The sequence below is a fragment of the Melanostigma gelatinosum genome (assembly GCF_949748355.1).
Source record: "Melanostigma gelatinosum genome assembly, chromosome: 10".
Classification (NCBI taxonomy): Eukaryota; Metazoa; Chordata; class Actinopteri; order Perciformes; family Zoarcidae; genus Melanostigma; species Melanostigma gelatinosum.
The window spans coordinates 23900244-23925600 of NC_136643.1; the positions used below are offsets into that span (position 1 = coordinate 23900244).

General features: G+C 43.8%; 1 protein-coding gene across 1 annotated transcript in view; it reads left to right on the forward strand.

Moving 5' to 3' along the window:
• dgkg (diacylglycerol kinase, gamma) overlaps window positions 1-25357 on the forward strand; it is a gene marked incomplete at its 5' end in the record, with an annotated part of 56851 nt that overhangs the window by 23544 nt on the left and 7950 nt on the right. The window contains 4 exons of the mRNA XM_079276837.1: window positions 1699-1859; window positions 10455-10519; window positions 15792-15882; window positions 17936-18137. Coding sequence (XP_079132963.1) covers window positions 1699-1859; window positions 10455-10519; window positions 15792-15882; window positions 17936-18137 — 519 coding nt within the window. The remainder of the gene's footprint in view (window positions 1-1698; window positions 1860-10454; window positions 10520-15791; window positions 15883-17935; window positions 18138-25357) is intronic.

A 25357-nucleotide genomic window follows, 5' to 3' on the forward strand; every position in this document is an offset into this window, starting at 1 on the left:
AGTAAAGCTACTTAAGGGGATGAAACGTATAGATTTCTAGCTGTCCTCTGAATATTTCAGGAAAAAGTAAACGATAGTAGATTATCTGTAAAGGCTCAACTTGGTTCTTTAAAGAAAGAGCCGCCTTAAAATGTGTATTTGATTGACTTGGCAGCAGTCTAAACTCTCTGCCGGGTTCATTTTAATGTTTTAGAGCATGACTGTGGACTCAGGGAGGGTCTCAGTTGCACACTAGAACACAAAAGGAAAGGCAGGCGTGTGTGTGCATGATTTTGGGAACTGAAAGATGAGGAAGGGGAAAGTGGGAGCTCTTACGTGTCAAATTAAAAACTGTTAATATGCAAAGCACCATTGATTTGTTGCAGCACTTTGGGCCAGTAATTAGAAAGGCTTGATTGTTGCTGCTTGGAGGACCAGCAGAGCACTTACCCAGGCTTATGAATGACGTTTTGTCAATAAGCAGCCGGGTTCAGTAGGGCGGCTTTGGGACTTGTTCAATAGATCATCTTTTGCAGAAGCAAACATTGAAGTATGAGCTGGGGTCTCTGCAGCCGTTGCTAATGGCATGGCTCTAGGGATGGCAATGTTGGTCCAGCACTTTAGTCCAGACTGAAAAATCTCAACAACTGTTGGATGGATTGCCATAACATTCTGTACAGTTATACATCTATATATATATTCCTCAAAAGGATAGAAGGAAGGAAGAATGGAAGGATGGATGGAGGGATTTTGAAATATCTTGATAACAATTGGAGGGATTTCCAAGAAGTTTGGTACAGGTCTCCATGGTGCCCGGGGGATGAATTGTTATGACTTTGGTGATCCCCTGAAGTTTCATCTAGTGTCACCAGCAGGTCAAACTTTTCACTTTATCCTTGATATCCCCACATCCCAGAGGGTGAACGTTCCTTCAGCGCAGACATTTCTGGCTCTTCGGGAAATATTTGATGTCTTGGTTTTTGGGGTACCACATTGGTCGAGGTGCCAAACGAGCTGAGTCGATACTAGAAGGTGGAGTTTTAAACAGTGCAAAGAGTTGAGAGGAAGCTGAGAGTTGAGAGTGAAGCATCCATGGGGAAAGAGACAATTATTTTCACATCAAAAGGAAATAGTTCCCTCTAAAATTGATGTTATATTTTAAGACTACTACTCTGTCAGAATATGCAAACACACTCATGTGTCACACATGACGATCCCAGTGTGATGGTACTCACTGATCCCTCGTGACACCGTTGGAACTTACTTCCGCCTCCGATCGCTATTAAGACGCCTCGGCTGCTTGCAGCAGGCTGTCGGCTGCGGAGCAAAACCAGAGGGCTCCCCGGGGTGCTGTCAGGCCCCCGGGGAGCCTCTGGGTTCGGAGGTGGTGAGGGCGGCGGTCTCTGTGAAGAGGCAGCCTGATCAGTGCCGCTGTGTTGCAAGTTCCAACCCATATACTCCACCGTTCCACCAGTCAAATGTAGGGCTTTAAATATAGATTGGGTGAAATAATAGATGTAAATAAATAGTCAGGGGACGACTGAATCAATTATTTGTTTTATTTTCATTTCATTTTTCTAAATTTAAACTGTTCCACAGTACAAACAATGGACAGGGATCTATAGTTCTGGACATATCTTGCATCCTCTCTGTTGTTTCTACCTGTGCATCTGCTCGTGTTACTCATTGCACACGTTCCTCTCGGGCCGTTGTCCGCAGGTTACGAGGGCGGCAGCCTGATGAAGTTCCTTCGGGACATCGAGCACAGCAACGAGGTGGTGCTCGACCGCTGGAACATCGACATCGTCCCCGACGACAAGGAGGAGAAGGGAGACCCTGTCCCCTACAGCATCGTCAACAACTACTTCTCTATCGGAGTGGTGAGCAAACTGAACACATTGAACCGATTCCATCATCTATTTCCTGTGTGGATGCTACTCGGAGGGAAAAAAACCCATTTTGCTTCTAGATGTACTTCTTACAGAACCTGGAAAGGGCATTGGAAGGCAATTATTTTTCAACCACTAAAATATCACATTACGTGACATTTTTGAAAAACTAAATAATAATCATCCGTTCACTGACAGGTAGTGGTTCAATATTTAGCTTTTATCGACCAAGATAAAATGTTAATTCTTATACAATTAAGTTTGTAAAGACATCGTTCATCTAACGAGGTAATCTCAATAAAACATTTAAATGTTAATGGCAACCAGTGACCAGTGCATATGTAAGACCATGACTAATTTAACAATACAATTATATATGTATAATATGCGAGATAAAATCAACAATGTGTCATAAATCTTGCCCCCAAACCGTCCGACCTCACTGTAACACGAACAACACGGTGTGAGAGAGATTACCTGGTCTTTGTGGACGCAAGCAATTAGCAGATTGATCAGCGAGCGTCTGTTTCCCTCTCGGGCAGGTTTCCTCTTTTAATTGGAGGCAAGAAACCTGCTGCCAGCTCCTTGTTGCTTAGCAACCTTTTTACCTTATCCTGATGGAGATACTCGTGTGAAAGCTCAGGGAACTTTTTATTTTTTTTTATTTTTTTTTACAGAGGTGACAAAAACAAGGGGCTTCGTGAGGTTATCGGTGTAGTCGGATGGTGGCTGTGTCGGCACTGCGCGTCGGTGAAATGTGTCGTTCGGTGTTTCTTTATGGCAAAATGGAGGGATTGACGTAGACTACCGCTCCTCTGATGTGGTTTGGACTCACGAGAATGAGTCTGAGGCTACAGTTATACATATATCATTTGAATGAGTTCCTCCTTCATCAGCTTACAGTAATCCTATAAATACCCTTCTTAACTCACATTAAGAACTGGTCAGTGGGAGGAAGCCTTCATTCATGTTACCAGCACAGCAAATAACAGCCTGGTCGCCAGAATAAAAGTGTTCACGTTGCACATTTCTGCAAAAGTACAATTCATATCAATATTTTTACATTGCATGTCAACGCTATAGTGTTTTAACCACTTGTGCCGGCAATTAGGTTTAGATTAAGGCAACAACGTTACCGTTGTAAGATTCAGTAAAAGATGTTTTGGGTTAAAACAAAGAACAATAATACATTTGACTCACCACAACCTCCTTCCTACGCGGACTTCCGCTAACTTTGAACAAATATATTTGTCAAAAACAAACGTAATCAGGGAGAATATACGCTCCATTAGAAACCTAACAGTGCATTTCATTGTATGAGGACTTCATTTTCAGGAGGCCGAGCTGCAAATCAACACTCCAATGGAAAACTTTCAATCACAAGCTTAGTGTGTATACGTCAGTGCTGCTGCTGCGGAAACCAGACTGTTTGTTGGGGTTTTGACAAACTCAGAGCTGAGTCATCACCATATCAGTAAGTAGGTGCCATCTGATTTATTTTTTCTTCGTTCAAGCACCATTAAGGAGGATTAAAAATAACAGTGAAACTCATGAGACATATCGTACATTAGGACTATAAATAAGCAGAAGTGACACAAGTGTGAAGAAGACATATGTGCGCAGGTAGGAATAAATGGGCAAGAAGAGGATGAGCCACAGTGACGTTATATAACTGCACCCCCACTGATATCTGCATGTGTCACGCCATCACACAGAGGAAGCCAGTGACATACTAATGTGTCACTGCCATATGTACGTTTGCACCTTTTCCTGGCTAAACACTTCAAAGCTGCAGCACTGGAGGTACAAACGGTCGTGTTTGACCGGCTGTCTCGGTTGTGATTTTTAAAGCATTTTCAAAGTCTATTTTTTGTATTGTATTTTCTTACTGACCTACAAACTCACTTAACAATCGAAATGCAAATTCATCCGTAGCCAAAAGCAGTGATTTCGTCTTCTTATTTGTAAAGATTTACATCTTCAGTAGGGATGAATATACTTGGTGGTGAGAGTCGCAGACAGGGTCGGCTAACACATTTTTGATCTTTTCGTGGTATTTATTGACAATAGGTAAAATGTACAGGTCGTACGTGTGATCGTCTGGTTCTGAAAACACGCCGGTGTTTCACGGCCGTTCAACAAAGCGACAGATCGCTGTGCCTCCCAAAGCCGCGGTGACAGATGGCCGAGTATCTGGGAGCACGCGACACCCGAGCAAGCCAATCTCTGACTCGCACCGATGAAGTGTAGCCATTAGTAACCCTCAAATGTGGTTTACCGACCGTCCAGGGTTTGCAATTCCTGCCGTCCCGATGGCAGACCGCGCTGCTCGGGGTTTGGTTGCTGTGGAGACGGGAGGCTGGCAAGGCCGAATCTGAAAGCTTGCACATCATCTGTCCTTTATCTCACTGACTTAATTGTGGATGACATGGTGTGGAGCATGTGGTCGGCTCAGCCGAGGCACTCGGAACTGTAAATGATTTACAGTTCTGAAACAGAAGTCACATAATGGTATCTTCTGATTTACAGTAAATCAGAAGGTGTATTATGTGATTTCTGCTTCAATCTATTCCCATATTGTAGATCTAATACGATTGTATGGATCCCCAGGGGCAAAAAGAAGTTTGCCAATTACTTTTATATCTTGAAACATACCTAAAGTTATATGTGTGGTCTTTAGAAGATGAGGGTTCAGAAGGTTTAGCCTCTGACGGGAACAGATGGCTGTCTAAAGGTGCATTGAGCAGCGGGTTTACTGTGGGGGCTGGTAATAGACTACCAATTATATGTGGGAAGGCTCTGCCTCCTTTTTTCTGCTTCATGTGGCTTCATATAATTCTATACTGTCAGATTTTATAGCTCCTCCAGTTACAAGATAGGCACAGATACAGCTACAAATTATTTTTGGATCAAACAGTTAGAGGAAAACCTGAGGAGGACTGCCTCCCCTGGGGAGCACTACCAAGAACTACATGCGTTATTCAACCATGAACAACGAAGTATAAAGAGCGGCAAACTTTGCAAAGGGAGGTGGATAAAAACGACAGATATTCGTGTCCAGTGTGTAACCAGAACTCACAACGTTGATTTATTTGTCACGTCTCTTCCGGAGCTATTTAAACCGAAACCACGATCTTTTCCTAAACCGAAGTACTTAGTAGTTTTGTTGCCTAAACCTAACCAAGGTGTTTCCTGTGATGTAAGAATTTGAAACGCGTTGCTAGACATTCGTAGGAAAACGCACGTGATTATCTTTTTGTAAGATATGGTACGAACCGTTTTATGAGGATATGTTTCTGTATTACCCTTTGTACGAACGTTACTGGCTTAGCCTTTGTGCTAACGTTACTGGCTTAGCCTTTGTGCTAACGTTACTGGCTTAGCCTTTGTGCTAACGTTACTGGCTTAGCCTTTGTGCTAACGTTACTGGCTTAGCCTTTGTGCTAACTTCCTCAAAACGGTGTTCTGAGAACTATGTTCATTCCTAGTTCATGAAAATAGGAGTTCTTAGAACTATGTTCTTAGAACTATGCTTTCTGATAAATGAATGCACACTTAACAATAAATAAACGCTCCACAACAAGAAACATCAGTGGAGTTAAGCATTTGTGTACACATGCCGGTCGGTTCCTAAAGTGCTTTCACTTGACCTGCAGCCTGGAAAGAATCTCGTGAGAGGAATTTGAGAGAAGGAAATCACACTATGTCAGCAGCCATTAAAGATGCCGCCTCATGTTGCAGTGAGGAAGCTGAGCCCTCTGCAGCGTGTGTCTCCGTGCAGGAGTTTCTGTGGATGGGTGCGCTGCGCAGGTGTAAATGTGTATGTATGTGCATGCACTTGACTGTGTGTGGTTGCAAGATGATTCCCAGTGGTAATGGCCAATTCCTAATGTGCACCGCAATCCCTGACTGTGCCATTAGCCAGGAGGGTGAAGACGATCCTGTGCCTCTTCTGATAGACATATATGTCGCGAGCTGCTTCTTTCACCTGATTGGCAGAAGCTGCACCAGGACGACGGACATGAAGCGGTGTGGAAGTTTGAGTCTGTTCCACAGCGAGGAGGCTCAAAATGAAATATTCCCAAAAGCCATGGATTCATGCAGAGGATGTCATCGCTCACTGCGTTCCCCATTGCAGAGGCGGAGCCTCATCTATCTGTTAAAGTGATGGCTTATACTATTCAGACATAGGTGACCTAATTATTGTTAATGTGAGCGACGTTCGCTCCAGCTTCTCACATGAGTCCACTGCTGCCAGTCCAACAGAGAGCTTTGGCTGACACGGCGTCAAGTTGGGACTTTAATTTGTTTAATTTGCTCACATGCTGTATGTTAAGTGTTTTGTTGGACATTCATTTATTCATCCTGCAGCTGGAATTAATGGAAATTGAAACTACAAAGATTATTACTTGTACGTTTACGTTTGAAAGCATAAAGAAATGTTAAAAGGTCGGTCCGCGTCTTCAGACATGTTAGAGCAACACGTCATGTCGCCATCACTCAGCCAAACTGGAGGCACTGCTGAGGGGAGCTGAACTCTGATCTGGTGCAATGGTTGGCGAGTGTTTTTTCTCTGCACCACCGGGATACTTCATAATTCGAGAGTCGCATCAGTTACAGTGACTCCCTGACACTGAGACAGAGGCCCGAATAAATTAAACGCTGTTAAACAGAGTGTGTTAGCGTTTGTTCAGGGGAACAGGAACAGAAAGTGTGCATATAAAATGGTGTGTGTGTGTGTGTGTGCGTGAGGGAGAGAGACGGAGTAGCGCTGGCACAGACTGAAGGTCAGTGGAAGTATCAGTGACAGGAAGTGAGCGCCTGCCAGGTTCAGGCCAGGTTACCGCGGTAATGAATGGCCGTGCTGAGTGACACCTGGCTGGTCTTAAAGACGGGAGGAACGGCGCTCAAACACACACACATGGAGAAACACGTCCACACACACGAGCACATTCACAAACACCTGGATTGGTCTTTAAAGAGCCTGAAAACTTGTCTTCAGACCACAGCTTTTGTCTCTATAGAGCCTATTTACAAATGTAAACAGTGATGACATACGTACGTGTGCGCGAGTAGTTTGGTAACGGACGTACCGCGGGGTACAACAGCTTGTCAAGCTATGCAAGGGCATCAACCACTAAAGATTGCAAATGCAACCTAAACATGCATCGCCTCTGCTCAATGGTGGCGTCTAGTAGGCAATCCATAATTTATGTTAATTTAATTAAAAGAAAAATACAAGAGCAGTTACATTTTTTACTAAAAGCAATAATAGTATTTTATGGAAGCCCATTTCTGCCACAAAAAGACAAAAAAAAACCTATGAAAATCTATTCATAATAAATATGAATAAGTCGATTTATAAGAAAAGTTAAATAACTTAACTTAAATCCATGAGACAGCAAGTCGAAGGTTTGATTTAGTATATAAGTTGATTATAACATATTAGTATTTTTATCATGCAACTTTTCATGTATTTGACTTTCTTTTTTTGCCAGGAATGGGCTTCCATAATAATAATAGGACTGTACTTTCTTTTGGAATGGAAAAACTAATTAAGACCTCTTCAATCATAGACAGTGTATGTTTATCTTGCTCCGCTAACCTGCACTTCCCAGTATAAGAGAATCATGGGACACGGGAGATTAGAGGCTGACTGTGACATTTCTCTTTGACATTAAGCTAACCAAGCCCCTTTACCAGTGCCAGTGGAACACAATAGGGGTGGACTGACACCCTATTTCTCTGCCGTGGGTCCCACTGAGGTGACATTTTCCAGCCAGCGTTTTTTTGTTCTACTGTTGTTGTTTTGTTGATTTCCCCTTCCTACTTGTTTCCCCATCACCCGTCCAATAGCACCTCCTCTTGCCCCCACGCACCGTGTGCAAAACTTCAAACGGCAAGATCAAAACAACCTTCATCACACAGGCAACTATAGGCGACGGCAAATGTCACATTTTGTTACAGCCGGATTTGTCAGGGGGGGGGGGGCAGAATGCACTAAAATTTGGGGGCCGGTCAGTGATTGCCTGCAGCAGGGAAACATGAAACGGCAGACGTGTTTTGGTAAGCTGTTGCGGCCTTTTTGTGTCATTGTCTGAGCCCGATCCCCACGCTGTGCTGGACTCGCTGGCCACATTGTCCAAAAATCTGTGAAAAAATAATAACCGGCTCTGTCATCACCGTAGTGTCTGGTGGAGGAGGTGCGTCGCGGCGGGCCGATGGCACCGGCGGATGGTTTTGAGGTTGACAAGTAGCGGATGCGTATAATTGCCCCTGTCCCACCTGTCTTGTCACAACCATCCGTTCTCCTTGTTGCGTTGAAACACCTGCACAGGCAGACGAGGTGCCAGAACGCCATCACACATGCCTTCGCCTGTCAGAGTTGTACGATCTGAGGAAGTGTTCCACCTGACTGACGAGCGTTACTGGTCTTTGTAGCTTTGTATATCACCACACATTTTATATTTTTCATGTTTTAACCATTTGGCAGTGGGCAACCTGTTGGGCCTCAGAGGCCATCTCACCCAGGGCCCATTGGTGTAGAATAGCTGGTTTAAGAGTCACCATGACTGTTCAAAGTAAAGTGTGAAGCGTACTTATTTATCTCTAATATATCTCTAATTATAAAGCCTCCAATTTCCCTAAAATTACACATGCACAGTCACCATTTTCCTATATATATATATATATATATATATATATATAAACTTTTATATTATGGCAGTTAATTCATTTTTTTGTTGGTATTTTATCGTCATGTGTCTGTCGTCTTGAACTGGTGGCAGTAAGTCGGGTTGTGTCATGTCTCTTGTCTCTGTTAAGCACTTTAAGCAGAACCAGATGGTGTCATTACACAGTCCTCAACTCTGTCTTCATACGTTAACGTCATTGCTGACTCCACCATCAGCGTGACACTCTCCATCCGCCGAGCTCCGGTGCATCGTCTCCATGACATGAGCCACATATACGTCTACGTTAGCTATATTGCTTCCTCTGACATATAATCGATGTAACCTATGAGCGCATGCATCTTGAAATTATTTTCTATGTACAGTGGCTGTTTATCTGGGACAGACAGATCTCATCCTCAGGCCCCGAGTGGAGAAGCAGCAGCTCTGGTCAAACTCAGCATGCAGTCAAATTAAGGCCGCGCTTTTTAATTGATCACATCCACTGAAAGCTCAAGTGTCCAGAGCGGCGCTGTGTGTTGTGTGTGTGCTGTTTGCCTACATGCTGTGAAGCGATTCTCTTGTGCTGCTGTAGTCTTCATGTTAATAGAACGGCATACATTCGAGACATGCAGAGCGCTGCAAGAATGAATCCTAACACCTAAAATGAGTCGTCATTTTTCTGGTTCTCTCGTTGCAAAGTCTGTTTTTTTTTTTTAATGGGTTTTTGATATATACCACCAACTTTGGAGATTGTAATGTTCTGTTCTAGGACATAAAATACATCATAAAATACGCGTCCTAAAAGAAGCGCTTGCTAACAAGTAGCTAAATGAGACTACTAAACGCCATTGTGCCAAACACTTGCATTCACGCTTCAAAAATCATAAAAGTGGTGTTCATATGTGAAGATTATCTTGTTGAGTGTGTTTAGGTATCATAAACGTTTGATTGCCCCAGAGCACAATTTCTGCAATATTCCAAAATCCAATGAAAAAAATCCAATTGGCTTTTTGTCGAGGGAACCAGTGCGATGCCAACCTCCAGCTTGGCCTACAAAAACACGACATCCCTGCAGCCCTCTATTGGAGGAGTTGTAAAATCGAGCACACATTTATGTAACGAGGTGCCTGTCTGAAACCTAAATGGTGAAACCTCTTGAACCTTATTTGAGGCTCTTATCAAGCATCTCTGTTCTGAATGAAAAATTATGAAACAAAAGTCCTTGCATGGTTAACGATCTAGAGCATCGATAATGCTGTTGTGACAGCGTGATTCCCCGGTGCTGTTTGTGTTTGTCTGTAAGTGAGGTCGTACCGAGGCTGCTCTTGTGAGTGATCAGGGTTACATTCACCCCTGCCCCAGAGGTCAGGGGTTAAACACATGGGGAGAGGAGGGCTGGGTCCAGCCTGAGGCCAGATCCAATCAACTTGTGACCTTTCGCCCAACGCTGCTCTGTGCCATAAGTCAGAGTTCTCTTCAAATATAAGTCATTACTGCAGTACATCACCAAGAGTTTGGTTCAGTGGTAGTGTTGCAGAAACCAGATAACTACACCAAGCTCAGCAAAGCGGTCCGCGACCAACATTTATAGGCGGACCAGAAAACACACCGGCCCAAACGAACCGCACCAAGCGGGCGAACGCTCGCGGGTTTCGGATCAATTGCACTAAATAAGGCCGGTGTGAACATGACCTAAGGCAGGCACACTGATGATGAGAATATAGAATGGCTTTGAGACAAACACCATAATCCTCCTTCAATTTACTGAACAAATATAGATGAATGTCCTGTTTTGTGATGTAAGAAGTTGGAACTTTCTAAAAGTAAAAGACACTTTTAGCAAGCTGTGATAATGTGTAGGTTTTTACAGATGTCCTGTGGGTAATGTTGTCTCTTCTGTCTTCTCCTGCAGGATGCCTCCATCGCCCATCGCTTCCATCTGATGCGGGAAAAGCACCCTGAGAAGTTCAACAGCAGGTGAGAGGAAACAATCTACGAGGAGTGAAAAGCACTGAGCGGTCGATGAGGCGGATCGTCGTATTTCACAACCTTCCCTGCTCCAACGTCTTAACATCATTGGCTAACAAGCAATCTCATAATTAACTGGTGACCTTTAATATGTAAACCCAATATCACACTGAGCTGCAATCGTTAGAAATCAATAACAGAACAAAACCCGCCTGCGTAGTACAATCAATATATTGTCAGTGAACTGCACTTAGCCGTGACGTGGGAGGGTGTGAAGTCAAACTGGGCCGGAGCCTTGGTTTCCAAAATCCAGAGAGAAACATTTGGAATGGCAATTATCAGTTGTTTTTTTGTTTGTTGGTTCAGGTGAGGTTCTCAGATAATGCTAGAAATGTCAAATGAGGAAATCATTGTGGGCTGAATAGAGGTTGGTGAAGATATGAACGACGTAGCTGGAGATTCACGTCATTCACAGAGCAGAGAAGGTGTCGTCAAACGGCAGACGAGTGCGTAGACGTCGAATTAATTGTTGCGTAACACCGGAAGCCGCCTCAGTCTGACGAGACAGTGAGAGAGTTCAGCAGAGAGAGTGACAGCGATCCAGAGTCAGATGAGAAGAAATACCTCGGCCATAGATCTCCATCCTTGTTGAACAAGAATGAGACTCTACAGCCATGCTAGCAGCCAAAGCTGGTCTTAAATTTGAGGATGACTCAACAGAAATAATTGCACACCTGGTGAACAAAATCGCCCCCTTTAGACACCTAAAACTTGGCCCATTATAAGACGGGGGAATCTAAACATACTCCTACCAGTGGGTGGTGGTATACACACAGGGCTCCATCAATGTCTGGACAAATTGTCTTCGCACCCAAAGATTTCAGTCTGGACCAAAGTGGTCGACCAATCAACAGACATTACTAGAGCCATGAGGCAACCTCCGGTTCTGAAATGTGAAGCCAGTGCTGAAGTGTGTTAAAGCTGCATTCTCTCTAGTGTCCACCAGGGGGCGACTCCTCTGGTTGTATAGAAGTCTATGAGAAGATGACTCTACTTCTCTCTTGATTTATTCCCTCAGTAAACATTGTAAACATGAGTTTATGGTCTCAATCTCTAGTTTCAAGTCTTCTTCAACACAGCATGATGTTCATTTAGTACATTATGGTCCATTTAGAGTCAAACTGACCATAAATCTTGTGATTGACAGGTCGCTACCACAGTATTGTCTGGTCTGGGAGTCGTCCGTGTTGTTCTTAGCTCCTCCCTCTCATGTCACTTCTGTTTGCAAAAAAAAAAAGACGTTGAGCGTCAAAAATCAAGATGCAAAACACATTAATGAGCCGCCCTGTTGCACTGCCTGACATTTTCCTTCATAAAGATCAACATGGCCAGTGCTCATAGTTCCTTTCTGAACCCTTTTTGTCCTCAGGGAACTATTGACAGACAAGCTAACAATTGTCAGTTTGGGCCTTTTTCATTCGATTTGTTGACAACATGAAAAATAAAGAATATTGTCGGCCATGTCTGTTAAAGCAAACAACCCTCAGCCCCAAAGCCAATACCGCCCACAAATATCCCAAGTTGCGGGGGAAACACCAGCGTTTGATGTTTGACGCTTTCATTTCCAGCAGCCTTTGCTGCGGCCACACGTCTCTCTGACGACTCATTCAGATGCACAGCAGAGAACAAACAGCAGCAGTGTGCACACGGCCTCAGACAGACACTGGCCCTGAGGCCCATCACTGCTGAGTGTACGTTGCTGCTTGTTGTCTTTGCCGTAGCTCAAGGCTGAGGTGTGTGTGTTAACCAACGTTTGGTGTGTGTGTGTGTGTGTGTGAGAGAATAATCCTCTCAGGTCTCGACCTCTATGCAAAGCCGTCCACTGTTTGCGTTCATGCTGAAGTACGCATGAGCAGAAATCACTGAGGACTCTGAAGGTTTGACATCACATTTAAAAGTGGCCAAAAAAACAAAATGTGTATTCTACTGCATTGCGCTTCTCTGTGAAGTATGAAAGCGTGTTTTGCAGCTCTTTGTATGATTAGCTGGTGTTTCATGTTGTTTGCACGATGACAACAACTTGACTGCTTCCCTCCACCGTTAATTACTCTACATACGGTATGAAAAAAAGGAAAAGAAGAGGAGGAGGGAGGGTAAGAGAGAGGAAAAGACTCTTCGAAATACAATAATTAATGCCGTCCATCCATCCATCCTGAGCCCCATGTATGTTCCATCACCACAGGCAGAAGGAAGAGAGGGCTCTCTCTCTCTCTCTCTCTCTCTCTCTCTCTCTCTCTCTCTCTCTCTCTCTCTCTCTCTCTCTCTCTCTCTCCCCCCCTTTATATGGAGAGGCGTATTCAGCATACACAAACTCACGAGGTAAAACCCAGCGAGCTGTTGAGCTCCTTCTTCTCTGTGCTTCACTGTTGCTTTTTCATGCTTCAGTCTATTTCCATTCTGCTGCATCGCTGCGTGGAGCTCCTCATGGCTCCAATCCAAAATAACGCCAACAGTTTAATCTGCACTATTTACAGTTGGCCAACACTGCAGCTTGTTGTTTAGTTCTCCTCTCTGGTACTGCCACAGAGTGACAGACAGCTGACGGACAACCACAACTGTTCTGTTGTTGTCTGACTGATGTTTTGGCAGAGTCGGTATCCGTCCTTTCTTTACAGCTATTTCAATTGAAAGGATTCAGTGTGGAGAACAAGCAGTTCTCTCACTCCACGGCTGCAGCAGATGATGAATCACCTTTGACCTGGTGAGAGAGGCCCCGTAGCCACGTGTAGCACTTAGCTCACTGCTTTATTGTCCTCCCTGCCACTCACACTCCGTCTGCATGTGTGTGTGTGTGTGTGTGTGTGTGTGTGCCTCGAACACACTCCCCCGCTTGTCGACTAGCACATACCCACCCCCTCAGTGTCACCCTCCCCATCCCGGGCCTGTTGGGACAGAGGGGATGTGCGACTCCTGACACCTCAACCCACCAGCATCTAGTGGTCACAGTAGCCAGACCTCCAGGAGCCCAAAGCCCAGGTGCTAATGACTTCTCACAGTGGGGACAATGCTGTGTGTGTGTGTGTGTGTCGTCCTAAGTGAGGAAGAGAACAAGAACTGGATTCTGGAAGTGTTGGTAGAGGAGAGAAAAGGAATCGTTTTAGAAATCCATCTTTCTCTCCTGGTTTTGTCTTGAAATGTGCTCTTACACACCAGCAACACGTGTCAATTTACACTTGTGACACGCAGACGGTCTTGACTAAATAAGCTTCCATCGTCACGGGAAACATCGGCACCAAACCTACGAAGTTAAGTTCAGGAAAAGACGGTCATTTGGGTTAAAATAACCACATCGATGGCCTTGCTGCGGCGAGACGTTTTTTACATGGAACCATTTCTTCTTTATTTCAGTGACAGTCAGACCCTCAGGTGACACGTCATTAACAGCGCCATTTATTTTTTACCCGTTCTTTGGTTTTAGCAGGTCCCTTAATTGCGGCTGATGCAACAAAAATGACAGACTTTCCTTTATGGATCTCTGAAGGCCGGACTTCAACATAGGACTGATGGGGCGGGACACGTAGCCTTAAATGGTTCTATTGGGGCGTTAATTATACAAATTTACAACTCTCACAAACATGCGCTCATTTAGTTTGCTGAATCTGACGTGGCTCACCCGCACTAAAAACAGAAAGAGGTGGCTGGGTCATAAGGTCAGTGCTCACATTGGGGATTAAAGGAGATGCTTATCTGCAGGGAGGGGTAGCATGGGGCACAATGGGGCGAGAGATAACTGGATACAGTCGACAGACTTTGGAGCCCCCGAGCTTTGCAGAGCAGTGTTTTCATAACGTCACGGTTCCGACTCCAGCCAATCTGCACTCTCTCTCACTGTGATTCCAGCTGGTCTTTGAATTCTCTCTAAAATGTTACAGTTTGAAAGTTATCTTTAAAAACCGACTGTGTTCATTGAAGATGAATAGAATGAATAAGTGCTTTGTCCGTTGTGCGAACTGAACAGGGGAATAAAAATGGGACAAAAACACGTCCCCCCCCGTCCCCCCCCCTTTGAAGATAATTTAACATCCTTTTTGTTCCGGCATTTCACCAGTTTTGGTGCATAAACATGGGAATAATAGAGAGAAGGCTGATGGAAGTAGTCTGTCTCCCTGTTGCACTCTCCGACCATACGAGAGGGAAAAACTACGAGTTAATTGCATTTTTTTTTTGTTACAGACCGTCTCTCAAGTGGAAGCGGCTTAATGAGGTGAGGCAGCTCGCCTCATTGAGAATCGCAACTGTTCCTAATTGTGATCTCAAATATGCTCATAATCCCCTGATTTGACAGCGGCGGAGGTTTCTGGGGAGGCATTAAGGTGAAAGAGAGAGAACAAGGGACAGAAAGACAATTAGCAGAAAAACATGTGAACGAGCGCAGCGGCTTAAGGCATTTAGGCTACGCTTCCAGTCAAAGAAACAGTTTTCATGCTTTGTTTGAAGTCTTGCTGGGCAGTTTAAGTTCACTGTGAGTTTTAACTCCTGTTTTATTTTAGTGCGCATGAGGAGGGGAAAAAATATGTTTGAACCTTTCAAACGGTGCGACGACTTCTTTAAGTTGTGTTCTGTTTAAATGGTCTCTTGTTCTCGGTGCCACCTCGGCACCGGTATGCCCACATATGACTGAGCCGTAGTGTCAATAGCTGGTGTTGTCAGTATCAGCAAGCATGTCCTCGTGCCAATGAGCATACTGTCCTGTTATGGAATGATGTGTTATTTGTCGAGTGATGCAGGGTGAGACATCAGATATGCTGTTTGTTTGTCTTTTGTTCATGAGCACAACCTTTAGAAAAAGATGAAAGGGAATCATTTTTGTCGACTTGCGGTTGGACCTTTGTGGTCACTCTTGATTTCGGAAACACAAATATCTTGCTCGGGACTTTGGTCATACGATAGCACGATCCGTGATACAGCCGTACCGACGGAACCCTTTAGTGTCTGCATGAGACGCACCGGATGTTCAGGTGACTTCAATGTAAACCCATCCGCGTCACTATTAGTGTAAGAAAGTCCACTTCAGGAGGTCAAGCAGAGATTCAAAATGAGATTCAAAATGAAAAGAGATTCAAAATGTGACACGACTCGAAGCACCGGACAGCTTCAATATGTGCCCGGTGCTCCCGACAGTGTACTCGTGTGCAAGTTGAGACTGGGAATATGTATTTTTTATGTGTTAGTCAAAACATGTGTTCTGTTTCCCCCCCCCCCCCCCCTCTCTGCTCCTCAGAATGAAGAACAAGCTGTGGTACTTTGAGTTCGGCACCACTGAGACCATATCTGCCACCTGCAAGAAACTTAACGAATGCATAGAAGTGGAGGTGAGTCGCCGCCAGATCAGAGCTGTCATCTCTGAAGCACAACAGATGAGCGCTGACAAAGAGTGGTCTGTGTGTAACTGACAGAAATTAGGAAACATATCTTTAAATACCCAACAATATGCCGTGTTTGATTAAAAACAAAACTGTAAAATATGAAACATCTTGTGTACACTACACGTCAACACATTTGCTTTTCTGCCTTTGTCCCTGGCAGACTTTAAGATGCGTTTATTCTTTTGTGTGTTGCAGAGATGTACAACAAAGTGATTTTCTCGTATTAATGAGGCGGGCTATTCATAGCGCGCCGTCAAATTAATGCTCCATAAAGTCACTGATTGCCTCATTCTGTCATACGGCGCCGCATAATCTGTCACCTGGGTGCTTATACCACAGCAGGACTCGAGACACGCACAGTTTCAGAAACATTGGGGGAAAATGCAAACAAGCTGCTGCCGTCTAAAAGGGTTCAAGCCCAACTGTTTTCCGTATGTTTAATTCATTTAAAAGAACCCAATGTGACCATGTTTGGAAATTGGTGACCATTTGGAATGTATTTTGTATTTCCTGTTGCGATGTAGCTGACAGGGAGTGAACTTGGACCAAAGCTGTGAACCTAGCAACAGAATGGCAAAGAAAATTACTTATTTTAAGGATTTGTTGTTGGAAAACAACATTCAAGATGTCTTAAGTTAAGTTTTAAAGGACCAGTCTGTAGGATTAAGTGGCATCTAGTGGTGAGATTCAGCCCTACCGCTCAACCCTACCTCTACAAGCATGTCGGAGAACTACGGTGGCCTTCAGGGATCATACAACCGCAAAAGGCCCTCGCTAGAGCCAGTGTTTGTTCCGTCCGTTCTGGGCTACTGTAGAAACGAACGCCGGTGCAACATGGCGGACTCCGTGAAGAGGACCCGCTCTGTATAAGTGGCTCATTCTACTGATTCTTTCATTGGATTATTCATTCAGACTGGACCACTGCAGCGTACTTCACAGAGCTGTCCAGCTGGTACTGGAATGTGTTACGTAATTCACCAAACTTCATTTGATGGCGAAGTCCAGCATTTTTGTGCCTGCTTTGACTCAGCACAAATCAACCATCCACGCTGAGTCACAGCAATGTGTTGATGAATTCAGATGAGGCACAACATAACTCAGAGTCAGACCAAGAGTGCCAAATGGGGGTTACTTAATATCTGTATTGATCTTGGGCCAGCCTATTTTATTGCTGTCTGTTTTTGCTTGCTTCACACTTGGCTTCTGTCCAGGTAATGCATCAACACAAAATAAATCTCTTAGACAAGCCACTGGTGCGCAAAGTGGGTACAAGCACGGAGGTCTATCTTACTCCATGATACAGTAAATCATACACTGTGATACGCACTAGCCTAGATGTTAGCATTAGCTTTCTCTCAATTAGTAACACGAGAAGCTGCGTTACTCAGAGAAATCCGTCAACGCTGTAAATCATTTACACACACTGTAGTCGGCTGGTTGCTGTACATCTACCTACATACACCACACACACTATTTTGGAAGCGTACTTGTTCTTCACTGTAAATACGACACAAGTGAACGAGAAGAAGCTGCTTATTTGAGGCCTCCACATATAATATTAAATTTCATATTACAGAGAACATAAAATGCATATGCATAAGATATGACTACGTAAATTATTACTCACAAGATGTTTTTACAAGGTATGAAATATGATAACAATATAAATAAAAACAACAAAAGAAAATATAATTGTGTCGAGTGTGTGCGAGTGAGAACCTTACTGCGCTAATGTTAGCTCCACTGGTTTTAGAAGCATTCTCCAGGTAACGAGTATTGCTATTATATTACTATTCTATAATGTTTAACCATGAATAATTCTAAATCCACTAAACCAGCCTGAAAATGAAGAGCCTCTGAAACGATTGTATGGAGCAGAGTCGGTGTTACACTTTCAGTTGCCGGTCTGCGTTCGATGGGGGAAAACTTTAGTTTTAGTCCTTGTCAGTCAAAGATACGCAGAGTTAAATGGAAAATCTGTTTCTCGCTGCCCCCTCAGTGCGACGGGATCATCATGGACCTCAGCAACACCTCCTTGGAGGGCATCGCTGTGCTCAACATTCCCAGCATGCACGGCGGCTCCAACCTGTGGGGCGAGACGAAGAAGAGGAGGAACTACAACCGCATGAGCAAAAAGGTTCCCGACAGGATGCCGGCCAGCACCGTCACGGACGCTAAAGAGCTCAAATTTTGCATGCAAGGTGAGTCAAAGCGGATGAATGAGTCTGATGAGAGGGCGGTAACATTCTTTAATTTAACGAGGTAGATTAGACCCAAACGGTTGACTCTCACATCTCACATCTTGCAAGATTAGGGATGATTTAAAACAGTAGTTTTGAGCCACTTTAAACCATGAAATTAAATGCTGATTTTTATGAATTTGGTAAATGTCAAAATGAACATCAGCATCGATGTGTTTCATCATAGCGTAAAAAACAAGTTTAAGTGTGCAGATATACTCTTTAACCACCAAACATCTGTTTTTGATTAATGCACTTGTCCAGATAGTGATTTTATGAGCTCTGGCTGCACGGTGTTGGACTTGCAGTGCTGATTGTGCGGTGACTCATCTCTTCACACATTCCCACCTTAGAGGGACCGATGGAGCCATTTTTCTCTCTGTTTACGTTCATAAAAGCCCAGTGTGTATTTATTCAGAAGGGTCAGGCGGCGAACCTCCAGTACAATAACACTGTGGGAAACCCTGCCCCTGGACTTCCATTGACGTGATTCTAAATGGTCGCCTGGCGTGCGGTAGCCGCTTGTTCATGCAAACATAGAGCGAGAATTACTACCTTCTTTTCATTTTTCTCCACAGCAATAATTGACAAAAGAATGTACTTTGGACTTTTTGGAAATGATTAAAGGTTCTTGATAATCAATGGTTGTTTTCTCCTGCAGAGAGCAACCATGTAGCAGTTATAGTTTTTAAATATCCCCACATTACCATTTGTAGCTGTGTCAAAATGTCCAATTATGTTCATCTGATTGTTTCTGTCTGGAATCAGAATTATTTGGTTCTACCATGTCACTAGCTGCTGCTTATTATTTAGTAAACAACAGAAACTTTCACTCGATCACAGCTGGGTTTTTGATTCTTAGTGCTTTAGTGTTGAATCACTGTATGTGGCGCTCATTAACAGACGCATCTTTCAAATTACAGGTGTGATTTGAGAATACACATATTTGGCTCCTGTTGTACCTTCGAAACGCCACAGCTGCTCCTTAAGAAAGTCAAGTCTGTATTACAACTGTTGAACAATGGTGTCTCTCTCTGGACAATGACATTTCAGCAGCGTGTGACAAACACTGTGTATACGCTTCCTGAGTGTTGGGTTTATCTGCTGCTATTGTACACATGAAGGTAAGTTTACTCATCACAAGGAGTACCACTCAGCCTTAGAAAAGAGTTGTACGATGTCCACTGTGGCTCTGGAGCTTTGTCAAGTCTGAGATAGCTCACATTTAGCTTCGGGGTGAGTGATAAAGTTACACAATTGGTGCGAGCGAGTAACGCCGTTGCGTTTTCAAAATGTGTCGCAGGGACGACGTCGCACTGGTTACATCGTCAAAAAGCCAATGAGATATTTCCGTTGGATTTTGAGTTGTTGCTCTGTGGCAGACAAAAAAACGTTTATGATACTGAAACATTGTATTCAGCAAGATAATATTCACAAACGCAAAAACATTTTTTGAAGCGCGAATGCAATCGCCACAAGAAAAAAAGCAATAAACGAACCGATATGAAATGTGTGGAAGTCGATGCTAAGCGGCCGGTGGAACCCTGAAAGAGATGAGGACCAAGTAAAGTTTCAGTTTCTTTTAGTTTTATTTGACGGATGGAAATGTTTTTCATCAAAAAGCCGTATGCGTTTCTATAACATTCAGCTCTTCTCCAGGATGAGTTACGTGCAGCTGCTGGTTGAGTTTGCATTTGATGTCCTCAAACCCGCGCTGTGCTCTCGCCAAGGTTTTCTCGATTCATCCCACGTCTGTCTCCTTCACTTCACTTTGTTTCTGCATCTCTGCTGACTGACCTAAACCTTGTTTCCATGGAGATCTCAGGGCCACACTGAAGTAAAGATCGGAGGAGAGGAAGAGCGAAAGAGAAACTACGGTGTGAGAAGGAAGGAACAGGGCTGACTCATGTGACTCACCTTTAGTTGTGTGTTTTTAACTACATGAACTTTACCTCTTTGTAGCTGCACTCTTTGCGCTTTGACTGCGTTTTAAGTGAAGTGGGGAAACACACTGCACCAATTGTATATGTATGCACGAACGCACCGATACTCTGATGATGTTCTGTCTCCATATCTCTTTGCAGAGTTCACGGTCCTTGTTGCTTATGTTTCTGCATCCGCATCTCATTTAAACACTGAACTGTTCCTCCGATTTCTTTGCCATTTCTGTGCAAACAGAAACATCATAAATTAGCAAGACAAACAGTTTGAGTACAGGAACAGGCACTGAGTCATGACCAAGGCAAGGCAAGTTTATTTGTGTAGCACATTTCAACAACAAGGTAATTCAAAGTGCTTCACATAAAACCATTAAAAGCATCAAAACATAAGGCAAAAGAAAAGGAGATTTAAAAACAATTAAAGAAACAGTGTAAGAAATAAAATTCAGTAGTAAAAAGTAAAGGAGATTTAAAACATACATTGAAACAATAATCGATGTCTCCCTGAGACATTACGCTGCACGCAATCAACCATACACTGCCGCAATTCTGCAATTACTCGCACACAAACCACGTCTGGAAAAGATCTCTGCCGATCTGCGTTTTATAGTGTACGCCTTGCACGAACTCGGTCCCGGAGGAAATGGCGATAATTGGCCGTTAAGCCAATTTGACTCTGCAGCCACATGTTTGTATGCATTTCATGAGTCAACAGTATGACGTTAGAACCACTAGCTTCACCTGCCGGGACAGTTTTAGTAAAACGTGTAAACATTTCTGTGTGAATTCGTTCACTTTGTGCATGTTTCAACGTGTGTGATGGAATTTTTTGGTCTCCAGAGTTTTCTCTCAGGATCTAACTTTTATCAAATTAGCTTCTCCTGCTAATGCTATTTGGAAATAGGACTCTGAGACGAGCGCTCTAGCTTCAGAGAGGTATGCATTGTTGTGCCGTACGGTGAGTGCGTGTGCGTCCTCTGTCCGTGTGTATGCGTGCCTGCATGTTTATCATACCACTAATTGTTTGTGGCAGTTGCTTTCTCTGGCGTAAACTAAAGCTTTTAAATCCATTTGCTGCAGTTAATGCAATCAGCCAGGGTTACCCAGAGTGACTGAAAGACGCCCGGGGCGCTTCTGACCTCGGTGATGAAACTTCGGTCCTCTGAGTCACCGTGTGTAGCTCTGCTTTTTGTTCTGCATGGACAGAAACGACAACTGAGACGGACACACAGAGACAGCCTACAGTGACGCATAACTGTAACACAGTCGCACGCTTCATTGAAATTGAAACATTGCATCAATTGCCCGGCTTAAACAGCAGTCCTCCAATTATCTGGTACCCATTTACTTTAAGAGCCGATGAGTCAGGTTCAAATGGACTCTAACAGTCAGAGTAGACATTGCACATCATGCACGAACATTTTTTGTGTTCCTTCTCTTTCTTTTTTCGTCCTGTGTGCGACGACATATTCTGCGAAAGCTCCTGACTTCAGATAACTGTGTAACTGACCAGCGTACACGTGACGAATGCCACCTGTGCGCCTGTCACCATGCTAGCGTTAGTCCCCGCGATGACATAAAGCAGTCCGAGTTAACCAATACAATGAGGACCAAGTAAAGTTTGGGGATGACGCTATCATTTTTTAAATCTATATATTTTTAAACTTCTTACAAACCAACAATGTTGTCACATCGCTCTAAATTCATTTTTTTCCAGCAAAAAGGTTTTTTATTTCAGTTTTATCCGGGGAGCAAACCACCTGGTTTCCATGTCGGGTGAGGTGAGATCACACCTGAACTCTGAATATCTGAGTTTTGAACAAGCATTCATCTTTCAGCGGGGCTGCTGTTCTTCTGACGTCAAGGTCTAAATTACACTCAGTGAATGGGACAAAGAAAATCTTCAAGTGGACGTTAAGCTTAAGCTGCTGTGGTGGAGAGAAAGAGTCAACCGGTCTGATTTATTTTTTTTTCGAGTGAGGTGAGTTCAAAAGTCCGTTGTCAGCTGGATGAAGATAGATAACAGCTGCCGCTGACAGGAACAGGACTCGCGTACGAAGGCCCCGGTCCCATCACCGTGCCCCTCCTCAACTGTTATCTCTGCGCCATCGCTCCCCTCCCCTGTTTATTTCCTGCCTGCTCTGAGATCAGATTTCCTAAATTTCCTGCTGTGGATTGAGCTGGAAAGGATGCACATAAATAAAGTGGATGTAGCACGCAGTGGCCCAGGGGCTGAACCGGGGGAGTTGTGAGTGTGCTGGCTGTACTCAGTACTCACTAGCATGGTACAGTGATGATTTTTTTAGTGCAAGGAATTACAGGCTGAAATGTAGTATTTAAGCTACAGTTACTAAACCCAGCAATGCTCAGTCACTTCAATACTTCTGGGATGGCTTATGTTCTGTCTTATACTGACAGTTGTGAAAAGTAACTAAGTACATTTACTCAATTACGCTACTAGTGGACATTGTCACCGTGACGTCACCGATTAGTTTGTGGAATACAAACGTTTTGGAGCCTCGAGTTTGGCATTTTGTCCGTCGCCATCTTGAATTTTTTGGAGCCAGAAGTGACCATATTGTACGAAATGAACATCACGCTGTATTGAAGAAGACTTGAAACTAGAGATTGAGACATAAACTCATGTTTACAATGTTTACTGAGGGAATAAATCAAGAGAGAAGTAGAGTCATTTTCTCATAGACTTCTATACAACCAGAGGAGTCGCCCCCTGGTGGACACTAGAGAGAATGCAGCTTTTAGACACTTACGCATCGGCTTCTTTTTTCATGGCCCATGGTAAATACCTCCGACCTGTGGACTGACCTTGTTTAACCAGAATGTGGTGTTTTTGTTTTATTTCTAGAAAATAAAAATTATTCATTATTTCATGCAGATAAATGTCACAGAAAATGTGGCTTTAACTTTGGCGGGGACGTGCTAACTGATTGCTTCTTCCGATGATTGACGAGTAAAGCAACGAGTTAATGAGTCAAATAAGTTGCCCAACACTGGCACAACCTTGGTGTTCTGTTTTTTTTGTTTGTTGTTTTTTAACCTGCTATTTAAGGGATGTTCTGACCAGGTTCACATTGCGTCTCTCCCCTCTGTGACTCATTTTTTCTCTCCCCCCCCCCATCACTAGCTCTTTCCCTCCCTCCCTTTTCTCCTCCCAAACCACCAAGCCCACCCTCCCCGCTAACAAGTCAAGCTGTGACACACTATGATGAGGCTATATTGGGCCGATCGCATCCAGAGACTGCGTATTGTGCTCTTCTCACACAGCAGGAAAGGAAAAGCACACTATAATTACTTTGATTCACCCCCACCAGTCTGTGTGCCTGGAAATAGTTCCTGTATGAAGCCGCTGAGTTGCTCTCAGTGGATGCTGGGAGAGTGGGTGACCTTCCAGTGATACATTTACTCAAAGTTAATGAGTGACAAATGATCCTTAAAGAGGCCGATCACTTTCAAACAGGATGGGAATGGAAAAGATTACATTTTTTATTAAAGCTTCTTCTACAATCTGTTCTTTCCCATGATTGTGGTTATTTTTTTCTTTCTCCCATCTGGAAAAATTCTCATGCCGGTTTGGTTTCTGGACAAAACAGAAATTTCACCAGCTGGGTGCTCACAGACCATGTAAGGATTCAGTGGCACGGTGTGTGTGTGTGTGTGTGTTTTTGCACTGTATCATAGTAACATAGTGTTCTTTGTCAAACGGCCAAGTGCTCTCCCCCGTACCTTTACCTCCGTTGGTGTTGGCGAGGTGAGCTGCAGTTCCTCTTGACCATCTGCCATGACTCTGGCCACCCTGAGACAATAACAGGCCGGTGAGGGGGGGGGGGGGCCATGTGGGCGGAGGGAGGATACACAAATATGCCTGCTAATAATTATAGCCTAACACCTCAAGCTGATGAACAATGAAAGCTGCAGCTCCTCCTCTGGGGGATTCATAATTCGTCTTTCAGTTTCTAATTGAAGGCTTGTTATAAATAGCTCACCACTGAATTCTAAACGTGCGGGGACAAGTCTGGAGATCTTCTATCTTCTTCCGAATGTCAATGGATCTCGTCAAAAGTCTAAAACCAGCAACAAATGCTGCTAATGGGTATTGTCTGTGCAGCCTGATGTAGCTTGTTCCTCTGTGCCACAGAGCTCCATTGTTGTTCAGTGACATGTTCCTTTATTGCGATGAACGTGGGCGCTGCAGTTTATTTCTTTTTGATTCCACATACACCGTCACGGCTTCATAAAGACACTAATAACCTTCAGACCGTCGGGCTTGTTGAACAGGAATACTGTTAGTTTAGGGAGAAGACAGTCCTGTGACTTTTTGGGGCCCTTCTCTCTGATATTGTCGCGGCAGCGTCGCCATGATCAGGCTGCTTTGGTGCCCCTCCGGCTGTTGGTGTCGTACGCACAGCGCACAGTAGCATCACATTGAAAGAGACATAAGAAACTCCTCTAGGTCTAACTGGACATCTCAAACACTATGTCTGAAAAATACATATTACTCACATATATTTGGGTCAAAACTCTGCATTTGTGACCAGTTTTTAAATCACATTTATTCATCTCTTTCTGTGCTCCAAAATGATGCCGGCGTGTTGTTGAAAGGTGTGGCGAATAGTTTTTTATTTCTGAATGGAAGAAGGTCGACCTGTCGGTGCCTGTGTTTGATTAACAGCAGCTGGCCGGCTGCCAGAGTGCTGTTGAATGAATGCAAAGTGGTTTAAGATTTTATTTTTCACAGGAGAAGTGATTTCCGTAGCGGATATAGATAGCTGACAAAAACAGCAAGCAGATGGGCGTTGTTTATTTTGGTCTTTTCATGGGATTTGTTGAAAATTACTCAAAGATAGAATATAGCCACCAATCTCCTTTAATTTATATTTTCATCTTTCTCTTTCTAGTTTTCAAACTTGGATGTATTTATATTTTAGGTTTTAATCATTAATAAAATAATTTTGTATATCTTGTATTTGGTTTAAATTTGAATATGAGTTCAACACCCGAAAGATATTGTGGAATAATATGTGTAGAAATATTCTTACGTGTCAGCATATAAAGCGCGTTTTGTTTTTTTCAAACAATGAAACGGAATTTTAAATGACTTCAGATTTGCTGCTCGTCAGAGGAAAACGGTGCAGCACAGCAGTGACGGTTCTCGCTGCCCGCTGCTTGGCAAAGCGCTGCCATCCCGTCCCAGAATGCACCGTGGCCGCGTTATGTAAGAGG